General features: G+C 41.9%; 1 protein-coding gene across 1 annotated transcript in view; it reads left to right on the top strand.

The window, feature by feature from the left end:
- The window catches only part of llgl2 (LLGL scribble cell polarity complex component 2), a 48,347-nt gene extending 29,986 nt beyond the window's left edge, over positions 1-18,361 (top strand). Inside the window, 15 exon segments of the mRNA XM_078280003.1 lie at positions 428-581; positions 1,592-1,696; positions 3,116-3,211; positions 4,467-4,663; positions 5,621-5,768; positions 6,277-6,424; positions 6,528-6,644; positions 8,213-8,379; positions 8,460-8,724; positions 12,398-12,548; positions 13,116-13,144; positions 13,342-13,389; positions 14,482-14,524; positions 16,346-16,407; positions 16,517-18,361. Coding sequence (XP_078136129.1) covers positions 428-581; positions 1,592-1,696; positions 3,116-3,211; positions 4,467-4,663; positions 5,621-5,768; positions 6,277-6,424; positions 6,528-6,644; positions 8,213-8,379; positions 8,460-8,724; positions 12,398-12,548; positions 13,116-13,144; positions 13,342-13,389; positions 14,482-14,524; positions 16,346-16,385 — 1,708 coding nt within the window. The 3' untranslated portion in view covers positions 16,386-16,407; positions 16,517-18,361.
- The last annotated feature ends 3,287 nt before the right edge of the window (positions 18,362-21,648 follow it).

Raw genomic sequence — 21,648 nt, 5'->3', positions numbered from 1 at the left:
TAGAGAGGGAGCGAGCTAGAGAGGGAGCGCCCAGCGGCGAGACAAAACCGTGAATCTGAGAAATAAAACGTATTTCACTGATTCATCTCTTGTAGAAATGTAACTGTAGCAAGCATCTCACTATCGCTAACGTTATCCACATTCATATTTAGATGCAACAAATGATATATCCAGCTACAAAAAAGCCTGGAAGTTGGAAGTTAGGACGGAAGTACAAAGAGTCGTTGCTATGGAGATGATACACCGTCTTGTCTCATTGGTGTGAACCGGCAGCTTTCAGAACGCTGCAGACGGACGCGTTGCAAGCAGTTGCAAGTTTACACTTGTTTCGTTGTGAATCTTTGGTCTGAACTGGGCTTAACATACTGTAAGAACATTTCTTTGACAGATTTAACAATATCAAGTTTATTTGTGTGTGTGTGTGTAGGCATGAGGACGGCACAGTGCGTTTCTGGGATGCATCAGGAGTCTGTCTGTATCCCATGTACAAGTTAAGCACAGCTGGAGTGTTCCACACAGATGCTGACCCCAATGATAACATGAATCAAGGCACCGAAGGAGAGTGGCCGCCATTCAGAAAGGTGTGTGTGTCTGTTATAAAAAAGGTGGTTTGACAAACTTTCTCTCAAGGTCCTCTTACAAACCTTTTCTGGAGCTTTTAAGCACAACTTTCAGTTGAAAAAAAGCTTTGGAAAACCAGGTAAGATTTTTGTGTCAAACCACTGTTTCTAAGGTGAAGAATGAATTGTCCAATCAGAACTGGGGGAGGGGGGGGGGGGGAGGGGGGTGTCTGCGTGTCAGTCACTGCTCATGCACACGCATTCATTCTCCCTTGTGGGGGGAGGGGCTTAGGAGACAGTTTTGGGCTTTAGCGGAAAGGGGGGGGGGGACGGAGAAGTTGTCGATGTTCACATTTTTTGTCCTGGATCTTCACAATCCTACCTACGGCACCGTTAACCGACAATAACCGCTTATATTGTATATTGATAACACAGTTAAAAACAATATTTAATTATATATTTTTATTTTAATGAAGTCTCTATCACTACACAGCACTTAAAGAAAACACACAAGGCCAAATAGCTCCTAAGTTACCACATTGCAAAGGCTGTTTTTTAAACGGAGTCCGATGCAGTCGCTCCACATTAAACGGACACGGAACGCGCACAGTATACCCGGGCCTCCCGGACGGGTGACCTGAGGCTCTGTTGCCTGCTTGTCTGTTAACAGTTAATGATCAGTTAACGAGGGACGGTCTAAAAAAATAAATAAAATGTATAACTGAAAGCCTCAGTTACAACACTGGAGGTTGAGTTTGTAAGGGGGGTGTGTGTGTGGGTGTGTGTGTGTGTGTGTGTGTTAATCATTGAGGATCTAACAAAGAAACTGTTTAGTGGTACCGTGGGAAATGTAGGATCCATCGTTTTTGGAGCTCCACTCATACTAGGGACTCAAATTCAGGATATCTCTGCTTATGCTACTTTGACTATTTTTTAAATCTGTCTCATGTAATTCTCCTAACTTGTATACATGTACAATACTTAATTGCTGACATACCAATGCTTTTTTTTTTTTTCCAACTATTGTCCAGGTTGGCTGTTTTGACCCCTACAGTGATGACCCGAGGCTCGGCGTTCAGAAGATCCACCTTTGTAAATACAGTGGTTATCTGACTATAGCTGGCACAGCTGGACAGGTGAGATCACTGTTGACCTACGGCTGAAAACATTACCTGTCATTTACAGTGTTTTCCCTCGCTTTTGTGGCAGACTTTGCTGCGCGTATTTGGCGGGGTGGGGGTTTAGGCACATACATTTTGTGTCTTTGTTTGGTTGTGTCTCTTTTTGGTCATTTTTGTTTCCTTTGCGGTTGTTTTGGGTCTCTGTGGTCATTTGTCGTCTCTTTGTAGTCGGTTTGTGTCCCTTTTGTGGTAGTTTTGTGCGTCTTTTTCACATCATTTAGGACTGTTATCACCATATCTGTGTCTAAAATGTTGGAAAAGCTAGATCAGATCATAAATAACACTCAAAAAGCCTAAAGATAAAACTTAAAATAAGTCCAACTCCAATCATTAGATCTGAGAAAAGTATTTATTTACATTCATTCATTAAACCTTAAAATGTCAGGGAAAGACCTGATTTATAACATAGTGAAGATTTCTCAAATGGATCCGTCCCCTCTACTGTAGCACTACCACTGTGTTATCTATATATCTGTGATGTTTCCTCTATTCTCTGGCATGTGCACTTCTGTTTAGGGTTTAGTAGAGCGAGAGGTCAGTCCGATGTAGACTCGCTATGGGAAGTTTTTATTGTCAACTTGACTCCCCACTCACCCTCCACACAATTGCACAAACGCAGGCGGAGCTCACAGGGTGAGGGTTCAGTGGCCCGCACGGGACTGAGTCGGTGTCCTTTTTAGGGCTGCACAATATGAGGAAAATATCAAGTTGCGATTTTTGTGCCAGATATTGCGATTACCATTCGATATGGGGAAAAAGAAAGTTTAGTTAAAGTTCAATATTCCCTGTGTAACAGATTAAACACGCCATGGAGAATTATAACATGAGACACCATCATAAACGACTCTATATTCTTATGCAGGGAGGAGAACATAGATATGAATTGCCAGCAATAAGTGTTTTCTTTTAATAAGCATGGAACATTGAACAGTCGAACACAGAACTTTTATCACAAAAGCTAAAGATATAATAATAATAATAATAATAATAATAATAATAATAATAATACAAAACAATTCCCATAACAAATATCAGTACATTCCTGTAAACTGACCTTTCTGATGTGCCTCAGTTCAACAGCAGCATCTACATATTACACCTTCTACGTCATGTTAAATAAAGGAATAAAAAATACATGAAAGATCCACTGAAAAGAGGACATTTCGGTAAACAATCTGTGATATGTGACATTATTCCAGCTTTTATCTAATCTAAAAAACAGTCCTAAATATAATGAAGAAAAAAATGTTAAACCAAATGTTACACCAAACATTTAACTAAACATTCGCTTAATCGCGGTCTTTACGATTACGCAGCCCTAAGTGTTCAGCTTACTGACCCGTGTTCGGCTGTGTCTGGTGTTTGTCCCTCCAGATCCTGGTGCTGGAACTGAACGATGAGGCAGCGGAGCAGACCGTGGAGGCTAAAGTTGTGGATCTGCTGCAGGGCCAAGAGGGCTTCCGCTGGAAGGTAACGAGCACTGTTGGACTTGTTGCTGCAAAAACAAATGCATGACTTCATCATTTTAAAGCTTTACTCATCACTCCCTGAAAGCTGTAATATCTTGTAGTGCTAGTTACAGTATATTACTTTCCCTTTATTTCCTTTTGTGTCATTATTTTTGAATGTACTGTACTAGTCTAGATCAACGACGGTACATTTCCAGGATAATTGCCTTACATCCAGCGCTGCTGGTTGTTCCGCCGAATGGCCCTCGCCTTCCTCTCTCTGTGTGTCGTCGTTCTTAAACTGCGTTCCATTCGGGAAACGACAAAAAACTTTGAGGTAGCAAGCTACGCGCTGAAAATGTCAAGTTTTGAAGAAAAATTGGATCGTGCAACAGTGCAGGCCTGCTTGATATTTTTTGGGGAATGATTGCAGAGATTTACAAAGAATATGATTACAACATTTCCTCTCTAACTGGGACGTTTTGGGACCGATTGGTGGGATTACTGTGGATGAAGTACACACAGAGATACACTGGTAAGAGCTAATGAGGTTTAACCATGTATCAGCTAATTTCAATAGCTCACGTTACTGTATTGTGTTAGCACGATATGAGGAAAATATGCAGTATGCGATAACGTTGTTGAAAATCGCGATAGCGATACCAATTGTGATAAATTAACAGATATCAAAGTGTACTCAGTTCTGCATTTCTGCTGCTTTCAGTATTCTGCTAAAATAGAACAAACTGCTTGTTGATTTTAACACATATGTAAGGAAATCATTTCCAACTTTCTTTTATTAAACATATAAGGCAGCACTAAAAAAAGTGATGATTTTAAAGTGTTTTCTACCAATATTCTCTTTCAACTAACAAATAATCTGTCTTTCACGTTTTGTCGCAGCCTTCTGCGATATGTTTATTATTATTTTAAAAAAAAGAAGAAAAAAAAGAACATTTTGCAGCCCTAGTCAACAGTTAACGTCATTTAATATTGTATGTGGCGTTTTTCTTTGCGGGGTGCAAATGTTCCACCAAAACAAGTTCCTTCCTGAGACTATTCAGCAGAGCCACTATTGCTGCGTCCGGAGCTTAGCACCGCCCAAGACAATTGTGATTGGTTTAAAGAAATGCAAGGTGTAGCCAGACCTTACTCCACAGCGCTGTGGAGATAGAGCTGTCAATGCAAGACTAGTACAGTACCAACCAAAAATATAATTTTGCCAGCAGCACCAGAGTTAAAGTGATCCATATACTGTTGGTTTTCTTGTTGATTAGGGCCACACTCGACTGGACGTGCGGGAGGAGCCGGTGCTGTTTCCTCCAGGCTTCCAGCCTTTTGCTCTGGTCCAGTGCCAGCCTCCTGCTGTGGTCACTGCCCTCACCCTGCACTCGGAGTGGAAGCTGGTAGCTTTTGGCACCAGTCACGGCTTTGGCCTATACGATTACCAACAGAAGAACAATGTCCTCATCAAGTAAGGAGCTGCAGAGGAATTAAAGCTGCATTTCGTACATAGAAAATGTACACCCTCCAGGAATTCTCTGCTTTGTGTTTTCAGCAGTTGCATACTAGCTGCATTTGATGGCTTCCTTTTACAGCCACACGCCTTGTCTTTGCAGGTTTTTCTAAGTTGGTTTGTGGATTCAGTCTTTGTCACAAGCCTTCTTCTGAGCTCTTACTCTTAAAGCTGCTTGAAGTGACTGAGACTGCACACATAAACATGTTTCCACATGCAAAAGGACTTGCACTAGGTCAAAATATATAGCACACATTAGGGGTGAGACATTATATTGTGACGCTCCTGCATATCTGCATTCATTCTTCACTGCACGCGATTGTCCTCCGAACCTTTACTCAGTTTACTGTTGTGTGACATTTGAATGTTTGAAGACCTTGTACGTTTGTGCTTTTATCATCATTCAGGTTGATACCATCTTTATTTTAGGTAATGAATCATTCAATTATTGAATCTTATGTTTTGTGACTTCCATCCAGAGTAAAAAATGGCTTAAAAATGACTTGGTGCTTTGGAGTGACACATAAGGTTTAGAACTGGGAAGAAATAAGAAATATGCAGGTTTGATTTTTTTTTTTTTCTTGCTCACGGAATATTACCGGAATATTACCTCTGCACCACTAAAGTGCTGGGGTTTTAGATTCATCGCTGTCAAGAAGAAGCATTAATGGATGGTAGTCGGTTCAAATTTGTCAAAGAAGTGGCGTTCAACCTTTTTGGCTCCAAACTAAGTGGAGAATCACTGAGCTACAGGACACCAATGTGACTGTTGGAGATCTGCTGCTCAAAGACATGTCAGCAGTGGTTGTACAATTACTGTGATGGAAGGTTTTTGAATCGGTCCTTCAGGTTATTTTGTACATCAACAGTGCATTTACTGTATGTGTTGACTCAGTATTTTTTTTCCAATTGTAGGTGCACCCTCAACCCCACTGACCAGCTGGCCATGGAGGGCCCTCTGTCCAGGGTGAAGAGCATAAAGAAATCCCTCCGACAGTCCTTCAGGAGAATCCGACGCAGCAGAGTCTCGCTGAGGAAACATCACGTCCACAACGCTGCCAAGGTAGCCGGATGTCCGTCACCTTCCTCTTTCTTTGTGTTGGCGTTCTAACCTCCTGTGGATTTCTGAAGACTATGGTTAACTGCTCCTCAGATCTCTGCAGTGTAAATCCAGACCGCTAGCTAGACTATCTGTCCAATCAGTTTTCTGTTGCACGACTAAAACAACCATTGAACGTACACATTCCACCGAAACAAGTTCCTTCCCGAGACTATTTAGCAGAGGCACCGTACTCCGTCCGGCGCTTAGCACCGCCCAAGACGATTGTGGTTTAAAGAAATGCCAATAAACCAGAGCACGTTTTTCTCCCATCCCGGAATGCTGTGTGGCCTAGCCAGACCCTCATCCGCAGCGCTGTGGAGGAAGGTCTGGCAATGCGAGACTATTAAACTCGTGACAACACAGGTGTTACCGATTTGGGTCTGTCTGAACGCGGCCTAAGAGCCTTCCTGTCACCTCCTTCAAACTGTATTTCTTTCGAAACCATCATCACTCTCTTCTCTCTGGGTAGCTCCAGGAGGCGAACGCTCGTCTGGAGGCTGAACTGGCAGAGATGGAGCTGGCTCCTGTCCAGAGGAAGATCGAGGCTCGCTCCTCAGACGACTCGTTCACCGGTCTCGTACGGACCATCTACTTCGCAGACACCTTCCTCTCAGACAGTGAGTTACACCATCGAGAACACAATGAGGCCCATGCATTTAGTACATTCACGGTACTGTACTGTACCTCAGGTTGTTCACATGTCTCCTCATTGTCTTGTAGGTTCACATAGCACACCCTCCCTATGGGCAGGGACCAATGGCGGCTGTGTGTTTGCATACATGCTCCGCCTTCCTCCTGTAGAGCACAGGGCAGAAGAACCAGTTACCGCACAGCCGGGTGAGACACAGAGTTTCTGATGTTTGGGGTAGACTGCTTTCAGTGGTGGAAGAAATGTTTAGATCACTTACTTCAGTAAAAGTACTAATCAGAATAAGAAATGCTTAAATATACTTAATAATACTTGATAATCCCAGGGGGAAATTATTATTGTTACAAACTCCAGATATACAAACAACATATATTATACAGACAACATATATATTAAAAACAAATTTACTAGAGATGCACCGATTACAACTTTCTAGGCCGATTCCGATTTCCTTTGAGTTAGGCCAGCCGATACCGATTTTAGCCGATTCTGATTTGATTTTCTCCAACCACTTTACAGCACACACAAATATTCATTTTCTATCTTTTCTTTAATAGAACATTTTGCACAGAACATAGAAAACATTTTTTGAACAGATAATGGATCACTATAAAATAGAACTATATAAATGACTCCTGGTGTGGGACATTCACACACATCTAAAGAGCAACGTTGGAACCATTTCCTTCTTTTCACGTCCAATATCCAACTAAAAAATGTGATTTTGGTGTCGTCCCTCCACGCCCTACTTTTTCCTTGCAGGTGTTGCATATTGCAAACGTGTCATCTTCTGCACACACGCTGAAATATTTCCACACAGCTGACATGTTGCAGGTTAATTCACGAGGTTCCCTACATGTTCAAGAATAGCGCGGACACGCGCTTCACACCGCGAGCGGGTACGCGCTTCACACGGCGGAAAAGGCCAGTCTATCGGTGCATCTCTAAAATTTACAGATAATACCACACTGATACAAGTAATGATCCTGCATTGAAAATGTTACTTAAGTAAAAGTATGTGTCATTAGGATATGTACTAAAAGTATTAAAAGTAAAAGTACTGAATGCAGAATAAACCTCACAGCTTATAAACTGGAAGCGATCCAAACAGTTCTGTCAGTCATCGACGTATTGTATATTGTTGGGTAGTTGGATTTATTTCTAATAAAATATTGTTTTTTATAAACTACATGTGTTATGCATGCAAAATCTTAACTTGTAAAGTAACTAGTAACTAAAGCTGTCAGTGGAGTAAAAAGTACAATATTTCTCTCTGAAATGTAGCGGAGTAGAAGTAGAAAGTGGCATGAAAAGAAAAGACTCAAGTAAAGTACAAGTACTTCAAATGTGTACTTATTTGTACAGTACTTGAGAATGAATGAATGAATGAATAATTTTATTATTGTGTCATGCATACAACGAAATATGCCCGGCCCACATGGGCTTACAAGACACCATTACTTGGGACAAAGGACCAGATGCCGAAGTAACAACGTACCCTAAACAAATACACCGTCTAGTCTTTTTTTGCCAAGCTTTAGAAACAAAAGTCGCCAATTTATATTAAATTTAAATAACCAGTCCAATTGGTCATCATCTGTGCACCAGAACATTTCAGGATTTTGGACAGACATTTCATGTAAGATGGGTGTTCTTAACTAAATGTACTTGCTTACATTCCACCACTGGCTGCTTTCTTGTCTCTGTCTTCTTGTTGTAATACTCCCCCTCTCTTTCTTTTCCTCATTTCTTCCAGCTAAGGAGATCCAGCTGATGCACCGGGCTCCTGTTGTTGGGATAGTGGTGCTGGACGGTCACGGAGCTCCTCTGCCTGAGCCCCTAGAGGTGGCCCACGACCTGGCTCGCTCCCCGGACATGCAGGGCTCGCACCACCTCCTGGTCATCTCTGAGGAGCAGTTTAAGGTCAGGATCTCACACACACACACACACGCACACATACCCTACACACTGCTAGGTCAGCTGACGTGTTGTTGTGTGTTCAGGTGTTCACCCTGCCCAAGGTGAGCGCTAAGATGAAGCTGAAGCTGACGGCCGTGGATGGCTCCAGAGTTCGGAGGGTGGGCGTGGCCTGGTTCGGCAGCAGTCGCTTGGAGGACTACGGCGAGAGTGGCCTGGTGGTTCTGACCAACCAGGGCGACGTCCATGTGGTGTCGTTACCGACGGTCAAGATGCAGGTCCATTACCCCTGCGTACGCCGGGAGGACGTCAGCGGCATCGCCTCCTGTGTCTTCACCAAGCACGGCCAGGGTAAACACACGGCTACACACACATTTCTACTTCTATACTGTACTTATGTAAGCACACAGTCTCGCTCTCTCTCGCTCTCTCTTGCTCGCTCGCCATCTCTCTCTCTCTCTCTCTCTCTCTCTCACCATCTCTTTCTCTCTCTCTCTCTGTGTCTCCCTCCCTCTCTCTCTCTCTCCCCAGTCTGTCCTCCCTTACTACGTATTTGGAATACCTACAGTATCTGCCTAATCTGTTTATTTTTTTACTGGTACCATCATTTATTCTGGTCTGAAAGGGTTTTATGTTAAAATGTTTATGTTGATACCCTCCTTGTATTTACTTTATTTTGTGTTGAATTGTAAATGTCATAATTGTAGCCTTTATGTATGTTTTGTTTTGTGTCAGCACTAGGAAAGTGTTTTTTTTTAAATGTGTCTGAATAATCCTATAATGGTTGACCCTCAGTGATTTAAAAAAAAAAAAAAAAGAAATTTTTTAGCCCTCAGCCTTTACCATCACAACTACAGGCCTCTCCCTAATATGTTCTCACAAACATTAAAGTACGAGAATACACACACCCATACCTCCAGTTTCACAGTGGTAAATAACGGCCTGTAAAACCACAGCCGAGTGGGTTTGTTTGTTATACATTGTTTGCCTCCAGTCCAGTGTTTAGCTTGACTATTGCTCTAGCACCTGTGTCACACAACTGGCAGACGCATCTGTTCCTCGGTTACATAGACTCTAGACATGACGCACAGACTGACAAGTCACTATAAAATCCAGGGTTTCCCCCAGAAAAGTTGTTTAGGCTGGTGGCGAGTGTTTTTTTTTTTTTTTTGGACTAGGGCCAGGAGTCACAGCCTGATAGCAGCGTAAATGTTAGGGCTGGGTACCGAATTCAATACTTTTTAGGCACCAACCGAATTGCCTCTAAAGTATCGAGTATCGACAAATGTCTGTGTCATTCAATTCCTATGGAGTAAATCTCATCAGCGTCAGTGAGCCAATAAACACGCAGCATGCTTCTACCAAGCTCTAATAATGCTTGTGATTGGCTGTTTAGTGTTACACATCGTAGAGGCCGGCAGGAAAAACTCTGTTACACAGAGACAGGGCTCGCGTAGTATGAGCTGAAAAATAAATAGAAAAATTTGTGCCGTAATGTTGTAATTTATTTTTTAGGAATCGGTATCGAAGTCACGATATTGGTATCGGACATTTTTGAACGATACCCAGCCCTAGTTAATGTAGAGCCCAATAGTTTCACTGATAACAGAATCATGGACGGAATCGCAAAATTGAGAATTTAAAAAAGCTATGAGTCAGATTCCATAGGGCCGTACATTAAGTCAGTGCTAAATGCTAACTGGACATTTGAAAATACAGTATGGCTATGTCTTAAGTTTCCAACTGTGCTGTCCCACTGTATCTGTAGTTTAAAAAATGTCTTGAACATTAAAGAAAATAATTCTCAGTGGCCTAGGCCCGGTGGGCCACCAGGCTTACAATACACTGGGGCAAACACTGATATTATGCTCATACTGAATATTAATGAGAACTGGCACAAATTGAGCTGAGTCTTCCTGCAGGCTTTCTATACCATGCTAGAATGGCTTGAAACAAGGTAACCAAGGCCTTTGTTCCACAGAAAATGTTACAGAGCCTATGGTAGAACTTCAGATATTACCACAAAGTCATGAAATACGTGTGGCAGGGCACCTTTAATGAAATTGGATACTAAGACACATTTTCTTATTCTCAGTTTATGGAGCGTTTGTCCTCAGATTTCAGTCAGCAGCTGGAGGTAAATGGTAAATGGGGGTCTCTTCTGTTAAAGTGTCACAAGGTTGATGATGTCAGTAGCTGAGATGGCAGGTAGAGTGATGAGAGAATACCAGCGCTGCTCTTCCTGCCAGCACATGTTGCTAGACTAGAGGCCACTTTTCTTAAATGATACTGTAGTCTAGTTGCTGCAATCCAGTCTTTTGAGACAAGAAGTGTTTTCAAGGCGATGTTCTTCCAAAAAGAGGAAATTGGTAATGTTTTTAACTTCAAGTCCACATAACACAGTACACTACTATCTGTTTTCCGGCGGTGGGAGAAGTGTTCAGATCCTTTACTTCAGTAAAAGTACTAATACCACACTGTAAAAGTCCTGCATTGAAAATGTTACTTAAGTAAAAGTATGTAAGTTTCATCAGGAAAATGTAGTATTAAAAGTAGAAGTACTCGATGCCAAAAAATCCTCCCGTTTTAGAAAGTGTAAAGGATCCAAACAGTTGTGTGTTTAACGGTCTGATCATTTCAGCTGGCCTTGTAGGCCGTTATATTGTTGGCTAGTTTACTTTATAATAAAACATCAGATTTTATAAACTACATGTGTGTTGTGTGCAGAAATCTAAATGTGTAAAATAACTAAAGCTGTCTGATGAATGTAGTGGAGTAAAAAGTACAATATTTCTCTCTGAAATGTAGCGGAGTAGAAGTAGAAAGTGGCATGAAAAGAAAAGACTCAAGTAGTAAAGTACAGCACTTGAGTAAATGTACTTAGTTACATTCCACCACTGCTGTTTTCTCCAAAAGAACTGCACATGCCTGTTTTGGATTATGGAGATGTGATTTATAGGCATGCTGCGTCTTCAACGTTAAAAGCCCTTAGATTTATTACAGGTGTAAGTTATAACATCCACCACTGTCTTTTTTTATATATTATGACTGGTTGGCCATCTCTTGAGATGAGGTGAAATGTTCAGTGGTTGGTGTTCATCTGTAAAGCCCTTGGCAAGACTGCTTTCTCTTTTGCCGCTCCACATTCCTGGAATGCTTCTCAAAATTGGTCTGTCCCCCCCCCCCCCAGATATCAGTCAATTTAAAGCCTTGTTTCGTTCCGTGTATCTTCTTGGGCCTGCTTTGTTTGATTGTTTAAAAATTGTAATGTTATAGTTTAAATTGTAGTGTCTATTTGTTGAAATGTATGCTGTGCACTCGGCCCCATTGAAGATGAGGGTGTCCCTCATTGGGCCCCGAGTTTTAAATGGAAAAAAATATTTTGCTACACTGGACACAACGCGTGCCGGGGTAAACCTGTATTCTCTGCCCGTTGCTGGTAGTTGCCATGGTGACGTTAGCGTTAGTCTCAGAGAACGAGACATCGTGACTGATAAGACCCAATCGGGGGGGAAACGTTGGTGTCTGTGTTGCCAAAGGTCTCCGTTTGCGGCCGTTGAGACTGCAACACAACCCCGCAGATGATAGGGTTTCCAAACTATGTGGTCTCGCTTTGCCAGACCTTCCTCTACAGCGCTGCGGAGGAGGGTCTGACTAGTCCACACAGCATTCCAGGATGGGAAGAAAACCTACTCTGGTTTATTGGCATTTCTTTAAGCCAATCACAATCGTCTTGGGCGGCGCTAAGCACCGGACGGAGCCACGGTGTTTCTGCTAGAGAGTCTCGGGAAGGAACTGAGAGAACTCAGATTGGACAGATAGTCTAGCTAGCTGTCTGGATTTACCCTGCAGAGATCTGAGGAGCAGTTTGGATGCAAGGTGTAAACGTAGCAAAAGAAATTTCTTTTTTAATCCAAAACGTAGTAATGTAAATGTAGCCACAGGCTCCACATTAGAATCCCCGTGTTCTCTAGCCAAATGATCGTTCTGTTTGGAAACCCTCTGTACTGTTGTCTCCCTTCAGGCTTCTACCTGATCTCTCCATCCGAGTTTGAACGGTTCTCTCTGTCCACCCGCTGCGTGGTGGAGCCTCGCTGTCTGGTGGAGGTTCCTCTTCATCCAGGCTCCTCCAACAAACACAGGCCACAGCCTGATGGAGCTTCATCTGCTCATAGGTATGTACAGCGCTGCTCATGAGTATAGGAACCCATGCTAAAGTTGACTTAAAAAATACGAAATTATATAGAAATCCAACCTTTGAGGACACCAATTTTCTTTGTGAATGAATAATGTATCGTAAATAAATAAATGTTCTTCTTTAAAATACAGGGGGCATAAGTCAGTACACCCCTATGTTAAATTCCCATAGAGGCAGGCAGACTTTTATTTTGAAAGGCCAGTTATTTCATGGATCCAGGATACTATGATCCTGATAAAGTTCCCTTGGCCTTTGGAATTAAGGCCAAGGGAACTTGGCCTTAATTGCCCCCCCCCCCAAACACATCATCACATACCCTTCACCATACCTAGAGATTGACATGGTTGTATTTCAGTTAGCCTAATAGCTGGTTTGATTTGCATTGAGAGATGATCTTATGGAAAGTACCCCATGCCAATCTCTAGGTATGGTGAAGGGGATGTGATGATGTGGACCCTCTGTGTCACCGTATTTTTTTACTGTGGAAAGGAAACTAACATTTGCTTTCAGTACCCTTTAGTTTTTGTCTTCTCTGTCCTTCTAGAAACGCCAGACAAGGCAGCGAGGATGCAGGTAAAAATGTCTATCGGAGACCTCCTAAATGCAAAAAGCCCAGCATCATACTTAAACATGCATGTACCTCTGCCTGAGGGAGCACTGCATGTCCAGATGTAGTGTTTGATGTTGTTAAACTCTGCTTGTGCTGTCTGTCTGTCTGTCTTTGTTTGTGGCTATGCTGACGTGTCCTCTGCCTGCTGCCTGTGTTCCAGAAAGTGCAGCTAGACGTGTTATGGAGCATGCTTTGCTGAATGACGAGAGTGAGTACTTGAGAGACGAAGAACTATGAAGTAGAAATATGATCCAGGAGGCCCCTCCGTTACTGTATTTAAAACCTTAAAGGGTAATTTTGAGATGGGGGGGGTTCAACCTGAACCCTATGTGTTTGTGTGTAAGAGACAAATGGGAACAACAATCTTTGAAATTGGTCCAGTATTAAGTGAGAACACTGTAACCAGCAGCTGCAGACCGGGCTGCAATGTAACCCTATAGGATCCCCTCAGAGAGAGACCTTTTTAAAACCTCTTTGAGACCTTTCAGTTTAACCAGAAACAGCTCTGAGGTCGCTAGCGCTAAACCCACCAGACTCCATTAAAAAAAAATACTTTTAGCGTGTATAGAGCCAACATATTTTCACATGTAAATCAGTAAACTATGTGTTGATTTAAACAAAAAACAGAGTTGTGATGGTTCAAGTGAAAAGACGACCCAAAACGACTTTTCATAGTTTTATTTTGTTTCTGTCGACTCTGAATGAAGTGTATTTTACGATGCTAAAATCACTGTTTATTTACATGGAGTCTGGTGGCTTTAGAGAACACAATTTCGCGGATGTTTTTATGTTTAAAAAAACAAAACAAAGGATCTTAATCTTTAACAGAAAGGTCGACCTCCTTAGAAATCCTTTCCATAATGTTGTCAGACACTTTTGTGCACAATTGCCCTATTAACTTACATTGTAGCTTTTTTTTTTACGCTGACTGCCGACTGCAGCGGTCTCGCTTAATACTGGACCAATGTCAAAAATTGTTGTTCCCATCAGTCACTCAGACACACAAACATGGTAAAATAGGGTCCAGGTTGAGGAAAAAAAAAAGTTACCCTTTAAAGTCTTCAAGACATGAGCTGTAATAGCACCATGTGCTGTCTCTCCTAACTGGTATGCCCGCTTTCTGCTCTCATTGTCAGCAGACACCCCCCCACAGCAGTGTTTACCAAGCGTCATCCCAGCGCATGATTTGTATAACTTCCCTCTGATCCCAGCAAGCTGTACCCTAATGGGACTGAGCTGCTGCTACATGTGAAGTGTAGGGTTGTGTTGAGATTTATTTTTATGTTTTATTGTCTTGCAGAAGTACTTCAAGAGATCCAGAAGTCACTAGAAGGAGACCAGACGTAAGTTATTATCAGCCACTGCTAATTCGGTCAGAGGGGTTCTCCTTTTCTAAAAGTGAATGATGCCATCACTGTTGCACTTCATTTTAAATCTAAGGAAGTCGGCCTGCGCGATTAATCGTTATAAAATCACGATTTTTATGACTTTGATTCTCATTTAATTTTACGAGCCGACTGCATCACTAACGTTACTTCTTTCTTCTGAGAGTTTTAAACAGACTGTATCAAATAGGTTTTAAAGTGCTGCAAAGCTCTCCCTTCTCTTCATTGAAGCCTCTGTGTTTACAGGCTTGAGGTGATGACCAATGTGCTCTAGGTGCCAAAAGAATCAGTTTGGTACTGCCAGTTAGTTTTGTCATGGTTCATGTGTGCAATAAACGTTACACTTCGTGGGAAAAAAATCGTGGCAGAGAATCGTCAATCAATTCTAAGCTAAGAAATCGTGATTCATATTTTTCCCCGCATCGTGCAGGCCTATAAGGAAGGAAGAATTTAGGTGGCGTTGTGATGTTGTTTCATAGTGTAAAGACTGAAACTGTCCAGAAAATGTTTAATACTAGTGATAGAAATATTTGACTAAAAATCATAACTCGCTTATTATTTTTTGTCCTAGGGTTTTCAGACGTAGCATACCTCAGTTGTCTTCATGTGACACACATATGTAACTTTTAGATTTTGTTTATTTATTTATTTTTAGATTTATTTATTTAAAAGCGCACACAGTCCAACATGTAAACGGGCCAGACTGAGCCAGGCAGGCTAATTTTCATCTGCAGTCCCGAGCAGGTTGATGGCTTAAAACATGAGATAAGCTACAACACACATCCACATAAAACAAGAACACGTACGCATACACCAGACAAATGACACAACCCCTGGTCCAGATCATGACGGCTGGCAGCTTGATGCCATGAGAGAAACTGAGACGGGTCAAACAGCCCGACTACCCAGTTAATTCCAGCCGGCTACTGTATTATGTCAGTTTTTCATTCTAATAAAATAGTTTTCACTAACATTCATTACATACATAAAATAAAAAAAAGGTTATTATTATTATTATTCTTAATTACAAATGTTCTGAATAGGAATATGCCTGGTTTTAAATATGAATAGCTATTTACAGACTTACTTTACAATAATCCAGGTAGGCAATAATTAAGGTCAGTGTATATGATGGAATGTGCCAGAGGCAACCAAATCCCCGTATAATTGCAGAATTCAATTAAATGTTATTTATAGTATCAAATCATAACGAGTTATCTCAAGACACTTTACAGATAGAGTAGGTCTAGACCACACTCTATAGTTTACAAAGCCCCAACAATTCCAGTAATTCCCCCAAGAGCAAGCATGTAGTGTGACAGTGGTGAGGAGGAACCTGGGCAGACCCAGGCATGTTAGGGTTCAGAATACAGACTTTGGCTAACATGAGCCATCCACGTTTGTTTGCTTTATTAGGCACTTTGGTAACGCCTAGTCAGATATATTCCCAGTCTTATGTAGGACTTGGATTTTGGTCTGAAAACTGTCATTTTGATAACTCCCATATGACATCAATGCGGCAAACATTTTGTTTTTCTAATTTTGAGGTAAACATGGAGGAACAAGTGGGAGGCCTGGGTAGTTCACTTCGTAGACCGCGCGCCCCATATACGGAGGCTCAGTCCTCGATGCATGTCATCCCCCCCCCCCCCCCTTTCATGTCTAAGCTGTCCTCATCACATCAAATAAAGGCCTAAAATGCCAAAAAAAATAATAATCATCTGAAAAAAGAAGGTGAAACAAGTGATGTTGATGGAAGCTGTTGTGTGTTTGCTGCAGGTCATTCCTGGAGAATAATGTGAAGAGTGCTGTTGCTTAAGAGACATCTCTGGAAAGTTGAGGTGAGACTAAGGTACTGGCCCATTTTTTTTACCTTTTTTTGCTACTAAAAGCTGACATGCCGTCAACAGTTTTTGGAATGAACACAGTGTCTCTCTGTTTCCTCCTCAGAGTGAACTCACATGTTGATGTGTAAGAAGCGTACCGCAGTCCTGAAGCAGCACTCGCCTCCTGCTCGGCTCACACAACCACTACTGACCCCTGAACCCCTCGCCTCAGTGACTTACACCCCCTGTACATCCCCTCCCTTTCAGATCCCAACCGCTCCTCGTAGAGAGACACCGAAAGGTGCTTAATGAGCACCCCGAGGCTCCCTCCCGGTGCAATTAGAGGGGTGGAGGTAGAGACACCGCCTGTGCCTAAAGACTACGCGCTGTACCCAAATGATCACAGCATGGTCACAAACCGTTTTTGAACCCAAAGCCACAAGCAGCACATTCCTGACATCCCATCGAGATCCAACCAGCATCTCCAGTCTGCCATAGATGCCACGTTTGTTTGGACTTGAATAGCAACCACACCCACTTCACTCCTGAAGCCTTTATCACCGCTGGCCTTTTCGTGGGGATTGTGCCAGTGGCAACGGATCGTCCAATCGGCACGCTCTCTGCTGTGCAATCATCTCCAGAACACACAGCTGGAAGGAACGTGGGCGAGGATTTGACTAATGTTGATGAAAACATTTTAGAGCTTCAACTGTATGTGCTTTGTGCCTGATTTTTTTTAAATTTTTATTTGAAGAATATTTATACTGTGGGAGCCCATTTTTGCCAAGAAAAGAGAAAACAATGATAAGTAAAAAAAAAAAATAAGATGAAAACCTTTTGAGATACTGCATTAAATTATGACTTATGGAGGACTTTTTTTTAGTCAAAATATACAGATCGTAAGTCAAAAGTCTGGACTTTCTCACAATTTAGACTAAGTTTAATGATCTAAGTATATATAATATCTTAATTGGTATTATCATTGTACCTTAAGAGCCATAATTGTACTTCGTCATAATTTTGATTTAGAATCTCATAGTTTTGACTTACCATTCAAATATTTTTATTTGGTAAATCCTATACTTAACTACTTGACTAAATTTGACCTACTATTATAGTTTTTACTCTACGTCATAACTTTTACGTAGTACTCTTTGTAAATCTTTATATATATTTTTTTTAACTGGATCACATTTTTAGACCCAACCCATTTTTCAGCTCGAAATTGATGCAAAACAAGTTACTATTTCCTAATCTTGCCTTGGTAATGTTTTTATTTTTATGAATCCTTCCATGTCATCATTTTTTACCCTTTTCTTTGGTGCAAATGAGCTTCCATACTATTGAGAGCAACTGTCAAGGGAAATGTTTTCAAGGCTTCCCTGAAGAGAGAGAAAAAAAAAAGATGCAAACGTTGTTTCATGTATGTTGAACTTGTTTTTTTTATTTTCAGTCATGATTTACTAAATGATTCAAAATATAATGTACCCCTGTATACTGCTAACACAGCCCTCCCCCCTCCCGTCCGCTCTATACTTTGTAACCGGCCATAGGTACTTCTCCACTACTGCGGAGTTCACAGTGCTGTACTTTTTTTGGGGGAACAGTTTTCTATGGGGTTTGGTTTTTAATTATTTTTATGTAAACCCTTTTTTATGCCAGCAATGAATAATGTAATTTAGGAATGTAATTGTAAGCTATTGTAGTGAAATGTTTTTAATATATACAGTATGTATGTGACTCAGTCTGTACCTGTGGGCCTGTTGTAACTGGGGTTGGCTGCTATTTAGATCGTACAAGGAAATATTTTGGTACTGTGTCTCAGAATGCTGGGTATTTAGCATCAGCCTAGAATATATTTTTGTAGTGAACTGATTAAGAACCCTAATTAATTATTATTATTTTTTTTATTTGTAACTTCACACTACAGTTTTCTTGTGGATAATTATTACATGTTTTTTCCCAAGAATGAATGTGTCGGATTTTTATTTTCTCAGTACACTGACATCTTTATTTTGTAACCCGATGGTTTTCCACATCATTCATCTCTGCTGCACCGCAAAAAGAAATCCTTGGCAGCATCTGAATGCTGTTTGAGTCTTTGTATGCTCCACTGAAACCTGAAAAAAGGCATAACGTTTAGATTCCCAGCCCATCATTTTGGCCTGTCTGATTATATTCCAAAACTCTGTGTTCTTTTACAATTTCTGCTTTTTTTTCTTCAAGCCCAGCTATAATCTTCGTCTTTGTGAGCCGCAGCGGCCAGGCCATCTCTGGCGAAGTGGATCCAAGAGGGATCAGTTGTCATACATGCACAGCCAAGAGTTTTGATCATCCATTATAGAATGAGGCGCTTTGTCCTGTAATTGCCTTGAGCCACCGAGGCTTCGCTGTAACCGGAGCTCTCTAAAGAGCTGCCTGAGGCTGGGCCAGCTAACAGCAGCCGCTCTGTTAGAGGATGACCCTGCAAGATGAGGCATTGTCATTTGCAACCCAAAGATGTTAAATGAGCTAGATAATGGTGCCTGGGTACCTGGGACTTTGCTAGAGAGCTTAATGTGTTGTTATGGAGTCACACAGCGCTTGTACTTCTCACACACACACACACACACACACGATTGAGATCAATTGTCTCATCTCATTCTCTGACAACGTGAAAAAGTGTATTTCCCAAAAGGTTGAAACATTACTTTAGCACAGGGTTATTCAACGGTTTTTTTTAAAGCAAAGGACCCCTTAGTCTATATCCACGACGTTCCACTTCTGGGATTGTTATGGTGTTGCCGGCTGTCCCTCATTTCTGCCGGATGTCCGTCCCCTTTCTCGGACTATGGTTAACTGCTCCTCACATCTCTGCAGGGTAAATCCAGACAGCTAGCTAGACTATCTGTCCAATCTGAGTTCTCTCAGTTCCTTCCCGAGACTCTCTAGCAGAAACACCGTGGCTCCGTCCGGCGCTTAGCGCCGCCCAAGACGATTGTGATTGGCTTAAAGAAATGCCAATAAACCAGAGTAGGTTTTCTTCCCATCCCGGAATGCTGTGTGGACTAGCCAGACCCTCCTCCGCAGCGCTGTGAAAGAAGGTCTGGCAAAGCGAGACCAATGACTCCTTAACTGTAATCAGGGACCAGGGACCCTCTACTACATACAGTGGAGAGAACAAGTATTTGATACACTGCCAATTTTGCAGGTTTTCCTACTTACAAAGCATGTAGAAGTCTGTCATTTTTATCATAGGTACTCTTCCACTGTGAGAGATGGAATCTAAAACAAAAATCCAGAAAATCACATTGATTTTTAAATAATTAATTTGCATTTTATTGCATGACATAAGTATTTGATCACCTACCAACCAGTAAGAATTTCGGCTCTCACAGACCTGTTAGTTTTTCTTTAAGAAGCCCTCCTGTTCTCCACTCATTACCTGTATTAACTGCACCTGTTTGAACGTGTTACCTGTATAAAAGACACCTGTCCACACACTCAATCAAACAGACTCCAACCTCTCCACAATGGCCAAGACCAGAGAGCTGTGTAAGGACATCAGGGATAAAATTGTAGACCTGCACAAGGCTGGGATGGGCTACAGGACAATAGGCAAGCAGCTTGGTGAGAAGGCAACAACTGTTGGCGCAATTATTAGAAAATGGACGAAGTTCAAGATGACGGTCAATCTCCCTCGGTCTGTGGCTCCATGCAAGATCAAGCATCAATGATCATGAGGAAGGTGAGGGATCAGCCCAGAACTACACGGCAGGACCTGGTCAATGACTTGAAGAGAGCTAGGACCGCAGTCTCAAAGAAAACCATTAGTAACACACTACGCCGTCATGGATTAAAATCCTGCAGCGCACGCAAGGTCCCCCTGCTCAAGCCAGCGCATGTCCAGGCCCGTCTGAAGTTTGCCAATGACCATCTGGATGATCCAGAGGAGGAATGGGAGAAGGTCATGTGGTCTGATGAGACATAAATAGAGCTTTTTGGTCTAAACTCCACTCGCCGTGTTTGGAGGAAGAAGAAGGATGAGTACAACCCCAAGAACACCATCCCAACCGTGAAGCATGGAGATGGAAACATCATTCTTTGGGGATGCCTTTCTGCAAAGGGAACAGGACGAGTGCACCGTATTGAGGGGAGGACGGATGGGGCCATGTATCGTGAGATCTTGGCCAACAACCTCCTTCCCTCAGTAAGAGCATTGAAGATGGGTCGTGGCTGGGTCTTCCAGCATGACAACGACCCGAAACACACAGCCAGGGCAACTAAGGAGTGGCTCCGTAAGAAGCATCTCAAGGTCCTGGAGTGGCCTAGCCAGTCTCCAGACCTGAACCCAATAGAAAATCTTTGGAGGGAGCTGAAAGTCCGTATTGCCCAGCGACAGCCCCGAAACCTGAAGGATCTGGAGAAGGTCTGTATGGAGGAGTGGGCCAAAATCCCTGCTGCAGTGTGTGCAAACCTGGTCAAGACCTACAGGAAACGTATGATCTCTGTAAATGCAAACAAAGGTTTCTGTACCAAATATTAAGTTCTGCTTTTCTGATGTATCAAATACTTATGTCATGCAATAAAATGCAAATTAATTACTTAAAAGTCATACAATGTGATTTTCTGGATCTTTGTTTTAGATTCCGTCTCTCACAGTTGAAGAGTACCTATGATAAAAATTACAGACTTCTACATGCTTTGTAAGTGGGAAAACCTGCAAAATCGGCAGTGTATCAAATACTTGTTCTCCCCACTGTATATTGTATAAAATTTAGTTGCATATTAAACTGGGCCTACAATAACGTGTAGGGCGGCCTAAAGCCTTTATACATACCTTTTTTGCATAGAATACTAAGCTATTAAAATAGCCTAATAATTGTTGGCATGATTTTATAAATCAAGGTTTAATGTTAAACAGACATGTGGCACAGGGACTTCTTAGAATGAGGTGGATCTGTGGATGGCTATCTTAGTGATTACCTTACCTATTGGCCAGGGTAAGGTTAGGGTAAGAGAAGAGGGCTGGCTGAACGGATAGTGGGGAATATTAAAAAGTAAAATGTTATAATTGAAACCTTTTTTTGCATTTGTCTTGTATTAAACATTGCAGTATATCTAAAAAAGAAAAGAAAATTCTCAACGTAAAGTAAAAGTCAGCACTTTGACTTGGGTGGAGCGGCGTGGTTCCATAGTTGGGCTCTGTTTTGGGGCCGATTGGAAGTGTGAACTAGGGGAGGGGTGTGTGTATTTCGTCTGGGGAAATGCACTCTG

Source organism: Sander vitreus, chromosome 21, assembly GCF_031162955.1.
Source record: "Sander vitreus isolate 19-12246 chromosome 21, sanVit1, whole genome shotgun sequence".
NCBI lineage: Eukaryota > Metazoa > Chordata > Actinopteri > Perciformes > Percidae > Sander > Sander vitreus.
This window is presented reverse-complemented; position numbering and strand designations above follow the sequence as displayed.